Below are 6498 nucleotides of genomic sequence, written 5' to 3' on the forward strand. Positions count from 1 at the left end.
CAGCAGAAAAGAATTATTCAACAACCGAGAAGGAATGCTTGGCCGTTGTATGGGCCATAAACAAGTTTCGGCCATACCTGTTCGGACGCCCTTTCACAGTCGTAACCGATCACCACTCTTTATGCTGGCTCGCCAATCTAAAGGATCCTTCTGGACGACTAGCGAGATGGGCATTACGTCTGCAAGAGTATGACGTAACGGTTGTTTTCAAAAGTGGGAAGAAACACAGCGATGCTGACTGTCTTTCTAGGCACCCAGTACTTGAAGCTAAAGAAGAAGAAATAGCTGACGACATCCCCTTTCTCAATGCCATTTCGAATTTTAAAAACGAACAATTAAAGGACTGTCAGTTACAAGTTATCCGAAAGAAGCTTGAAGAAATTGGTAGTTACCGAAATTTCCAGATACTAGATGGGATTTTGTATAAGAAGAACTACGATCCTTTGGGAAAACCATGGCTCTTGGTCATGCCAAAACATCTTCGAATGGAAGTGCTGAAAATCCTTCATGACGCACCCACAGCTGGCCATTTAGGTTTGGCAAAGACTTATGATAAAGTACGTAGAAAGTTCTACTGGCCTGGAATTTATAGAACTGTACGACGTTATGTGTCTCATTGCAAGGAATGTCAAAGAAGAAAATCACCATCACAACGACCTCCAGGATATCTTCAACCGATTAAACCTGCTGATGCCCCATTCCGAAAAATAGGGATAGATCTGCTCGGACGATTCCCGCTGACAACTCAAGGGAACCGATGGATAATTGTATGTACAGATTATCTCACCCGATTCACCATCACGAAAGCTCTGCCAAGCGGTGATGCAATGGAAATCGCAAAATTTCTAGTTGAAGATGTTATTCTAAAGCATGGATCACCAAGAGAAATAATTAGTGACAGAGGTCGATCATTTTTGTCAAATCTTGTAAGGGAAATAAATGAGTTGTGTAAGACTTCGCATCTACTAACTACGGCATATCATCCGCAAACCAATGGCCTAACAGAAAGGTTCAACAAGACTTTGGCAGATATGTTATCTACGTATGTCGACACAGAACAAAAAGATTGGGATTGCATACTACCATACGTCACATATGCTTATAACTCGGCAAAACAGGAAACGACGGGCTTTAGTCCATTCTTCCTCGTTCATGGACGTGATGTAGAGACACCACTGGATGCCATACTACCGGATGATCCCGATCATACTCCCAGTGACTATGTGGCCAAATTAATAAAGAATGCAGAGGAAGCTCGAGAATTTGCAAGATTGCATATCTCGAGAGCTCAGGCGAAAGATAAACGCCGTTACGACGAAGCTCATCGCGATGTTCAATACAAAAAAGGTGATCTCGTGTGGATTTTTACACCGGTCCGAAAACTCGGTTTATCAGAAAAGCTTCTTAGACGTTACTTTGGACCCTATCGTGTAGTGAAAAAACTATCACAAGTCACATATGAAGTAGAACCTTGTGAGGAAAAGTCCCGAAAGCGGCAACTGAAGGATATTGTTCATGTTTTACGGATGAAGCCGTATCATGACCCAAAAGAGCAACAAGAAGATCCACATCCAGAGAAGCAGAGCCGTACACAAGCGAATGCAAACCGACTTTCAGCAAGTATTCATAATCTTCCTGGACCTCTGACGAGGAGTCGTTCTAAGCAGTTACAGCGAGACGCTGAACATTTGAAGAGGGGAGATATGTGGCAGGACTCAAAATAGGACAGATATTCAAGTATCATTATTAACTCGACTGCAAGACTAGCCATTAACAAGATATATTTTATTCTTGTCTTTTTTTTTATTGTTTATTTTTCATGGAATGTTCAGAGATGTTCTTGTGTTCTTGTTGGATTGTGACTGTGTTTGTAATTGCTCTGTAACGAATATCTAATAAAAACTACGCGACAATATTATATATACTTTATTATTATTATTACTCTATGATTCATGAAGAGAAAGAAATATATTCCGTAATATTTGAATAGAAACCCTTCGTTGGTTGGCATTCTGCAATTTAATCACATTATCCGAGGATGATATCACTCTCCGCTACCCATTCGAAGGTTTTTAACAACTGGCTGATGCGAAGATATATTTAGGAAAGAGAGTGAATTCAACTGTGCACCTGCGGGGAATCGAACCTCGTCATCCTCGGATAAGTCGCCATCTGGTGGCACTGTCAGCAATTGTGATCTTATGCCTGAATTGTGTCCGACCGTCCATGTACAGTCCCGTTCAGTGCACACGAGCTCCAAGGAAAGATCGAGAATGTTCGTTGTCTCTATAGTCTAGGGCAGTGTTTCTCTTCCGCGGCCCAGTACCGGGCCTTAACACTAGTCACACCGGGCCGTGAGTGATTCCACAGTTTCATTTTTCCAATTAATTTCTCGTCAGTTTCGTGTATGACCGGCCTTTCACTAAGGGCCGCAACTAGATGCTTGGTCACCTGGGGCAAGCGCACATTTTGACGCTCCCTTGTAATGCTGAAGAAGAGGTTTCAGAATGAAATTGGCGCCCCTTCAGGTCTAGCGCCCGGGGCACAAGACCCGCCTGCTCCCCCCTAGTTGCGGCATTGCTTTTACATATGCAAAAGAAATTTACCGGGCCGTCGGTTTCTGGAGGTTCAGAACCACTGGTCTAGGGCGTTCACCCGGAAAATGAAGGGGCGTGGGTTCGAATCCCCGCAGGGACAGCTGGATTTTCTCTCTTTCTTAAATATGTCATCGCATCAACCAGCTGTTAAAAAAATAAAAATCTTCGTAATCACTTTATGTCTGTTGATATAATGATACCAATAATACCAATGATCACGTATTGGATAATGGAGTGCGGTAAAAACTGGCAAAAAAAAATCAAAACTTTTAACCATTATTGTATCGATGATCTTGCATTGAAATATTGCTCAATAGCTGCAATAAATGGAGACAGATTCAGCGTTTTTTTCGCCAGAGGCCGAATAAAAATTTAAATTTTCATTAACATTTTAAAATTAAATTGAATTTTTAAATTAAAAATTTTAAACTGGTTCAAACTTCAAGTTAAAAAAATATGATATATATATATATATATATATATATATATATATATATATATATATATATATAATTGAAACTTTTATAAATTAAAAACTGAAAATATTTTATTAAAATTCAAAAAATTAGAAAAATCAAAATGAGAAGGAAAATGTGTAAAAATGAAAAAATGAGCATGAAACAAATATATGAAAATTAAAACTAAAAATTGCGCAAAATCAAAATTAAAAATTTTGTGAAATTCAAATTGAAAATTGAGTAGAATTAAAATTTATGAACATCAAAATTTAGAAAAGGATTAAAAATTAAAATTAAATTTAAAAAAATGAAAGAAAAAAAAAAGAAAATTTGAAAATCGCATCAAAATTTTAATTAAACGTTTCAATTTCCATTATACCTAGAATTATCATTTTACATAAGTGAAACTATTCCATCTCAATTTCTCCTGTCTTCCAATTAATCATTCAAATATGATTCAAATTTCCCAGTCAACCATACACACACAAACATAAAATTCCGATAAATTTAACCAAATTATCTTCCACTTGATCACAAGCTAAGAACATGAAATCATTCATTTACATAAATATACATACATCGACATTTTGCTCAAAAAAAAAACTGCTTCTGGCTTTCACTTCATCGAAATCGATCACTCATACAATGTGTAACAAGAATATGATATCAATACATTAACAATAATACATTTTCAATGTAAATTGACTCGAAATACCGCAAGCAAAAACCTCAATTTGCAAATATTATTCAGTATATCAATTCGACCTCGAAATAATATAAAATAATAATGTATTAGAAATTCCATATTCCCACTAGTCGAGCGAAACCTTGCTCATACGAATGCAAATGCAACGCGAGGTCCAGTGTGTTCTTGTCACCAATCTGCATCGGACCTTGAATACATTTTTTATACATAAATTATATTTAATTTTTTTTCCCCCCAGCTGGAATATGTGAATGGACAGAAATTTGAATTGAGGTGACTTTGCAATGCTTTCTGAGAGGAGAGAGCGATCCTACAACAAATACATATTCATAAAAAATGGTTATCCGATTCACTCACCCAGAAACCCGAAAACAGTGCCCAGGCTAAGTAGAAAACAGGCTAATATCCATACTATCTTCATGTTTGTTGTCATTGGGAAATAGCCTTTCCGGCTGAAATGAATCGCCTCGAGGACAAATTAAATTGTAATGGATCGAGAGTTCAGGCGGAGATGGATATCAAGCTTGACCTAAGGACAAAGGTTGTCCGTTATTCGTTGGACAGTTGCCAAAGGGTAGAAAGTGATTCCTTGTACGCTATCAGTCTTACAATGTCTTTATTGTTATCACAATCCCTACATTACATGATGTTGCGTTATCATTTGCCCCTAGAGATAGACTAAATATGTATCGTAATTTATATAGATTTTTCCTGGATGTTATCATGTACGATTATGTTCACACGGTGGAGTCTTAATGGGTGGGCTTACGGGGCCCGAGCGTATATGGCCACGAAGTAAACATGGGTCCCCATAATATCGGAGGCTTGCACTGAAGTTATGAATTTTAATCATTACTGGGGGGGGGAAATTACTTCTCCCCAATTCTAGAATTCCTTTTTTTTTTTTTTAAATTTAATAAATTTTCATGAATTTGAATTTCATTAATTTTGGAATTACTTATTTCATTAATTTCGGAATTATTTATTTCATTAATTTTGGAATTATTTATTTCATTAATTTTGGAATTATTTATTTCATTAATTTTGGAATTATTTATTTCATTAATTTTGGAATTATTTATTTCATTAATTTTGGAATTATTTACTTCATTAATTTTAGAGGTACTTATGGCATTGATTTTTTAATTGTTTAGTTCGTTAATTTTCGAATTTTTCTCATTTAATATATTTTAAAATTTTCATTCCTTCTGAATTCTCATTAGTTCTCGCCTTATTTATTTCTGAAGTCTGAATTGTCATTAGTTTTAGAGAGAGAGAGAGGGAGAGAACGATTTCTTCATAAATTACAAATTTCCATCAATTCTGAATTTTTATTAATTTCTGTTTAGTGTGTTCGTATTAAAAACCGTCTTAGACGCATTTCTAGAAGTAGGCAAGACTCTTGCACATTTCTGAGCCTCTTTTTCTCACTTCTCACGTTCTCCAGGATATAAAAGTGCCTCCTGTGCATTTCTAAAAGTGGACATACCGCTCATGCTTTCCAGAATACGAATATTTCCTGCACATTTGTTACGCAAGCTACTTGCACATTTCAAAGGGTCCGAACGCTTTCTATGGGTTTCTAGGAATATGCAAGTTTCTCATACATTCGATGCATGTTTAGAGAAGTACATAAATCCGATACACATTTCTAAAACTATGCACACCTTCCACGCTTTTCTAGAGAACAAGAAAACGTCCTGCGTAATTCTAGAAGCGAGCACGCTATACACTTTCCAGGAATGCGAATATCTCCTGGGCATTTGTAGAGGTATGCAAGCCTCTCATACAGGGTGACTATAATTAAAGTTTCCGTACTCTTAGTAGTTTTTCTCAAAAACTGCTTATTCGAATACAGCCAAATTTTTTGGACATCTTAATAAGACCACGGGAGAAAGATTTATGAAATAAAAAATATATATATAAATTTTCCACCCCTAAATGAAAAAGTGGCGTTTTTTTTTTACTGAATTTTATTTTACCATGGTCCATATAGCGTACCTACAAAGTTTCAATTGAATTTGCTCAACAGAACGGACGCTATATAGGTCTGAGTAGTTTCAGTATACTGACATTACTTGGACCGATGCAGCACCCGTCAGTATACTGACGCTACTCCGACTTATGTAGTGCCCGTTCTGGAGGACGTATTTCATTGAAACTTGATATATATACGCTGTAGGGTCCATAGGTAAAAGGAAAATTCAATAAAAAAAGCACCACTTTTCACCTGGTGGTCGAAAATTGAACATTTCTTTTTTTGCCTTCAATAATGTCTCTTCCCATCAAGATAACCTGAAAATTTAGCTAACTTTAATTATAATCACTCTGTACATATCAAGAACAAGGCAAATTTAACGCTTTTGAATGGCACGAAACCATCAATGATCTTTAATGGCAGATGTTTGAGATGCAATTTTTGAAGCTTAGTGGAAGAGATCTTTTCTAACTTTTTCCCCAGTCACGAGTACTTGCCTGTACCCATCATCAAAAAGAAGAGCACCCTCACAGCAAGTTTAATATACGAATGCATGAAATCAGGATGATTTGATTTCAATCCTTGAATGCAATTCAATGTACAAAGTAGTTAATTGAAATGTTACTCAAGTGCTCACGATCACGGAATTAAACACGAGCATCGAACACTCTGATTACTTCAGAGAGCACCAAGGTGCTCGCGAGCATTGACTCGAAGATGTCTGGTCAATAGTCTTGCACATTTGCACTACTATGCACT

General features: G+C 36.6%; 1 protein-coding gene across 1 annotated transcript in view; it reads right to left on the reverse strand.

The window, feature by feature from the left end:
- The window catches only part of LOC149083938 (soma ferritin-like), an 80893-nt gene extending 76631 nt beyond the window's left edge, over positions 1–4262 (reverse strand). Inside the window, exon 1 of the mRNA XM_089235430.1 lies at positions 4119–4262. Within this exon, the coding sequence (XP_089091556.1) occupies positions 4119–4194 (76 nt within the window). The 5' untranslated portion in view covers positions 4195–4262. The remainder of the gene's footprint in view (positions 1–4118) is intronic.
- Between the last annotated feature and the right edge of the window lie 2236 nt (positions 4263–6498).

This window comes from Pholcus phalangioides, unplaced genomic scaffold, assembly GCF_987345545.1.
Source record: "Pholcus phalangioides strain wild (caught in Gottingen) unplaced genomic scaffold, Ppha-v1.0 ptg000008l_1, whole genome shotgun sequence".
Lineage (NCBI taxonomy): Eukaryota > Metazoa > Arthropoda > Arachnida > Araneae > Pholcidae > Pholcus > Pholcus phalangioides.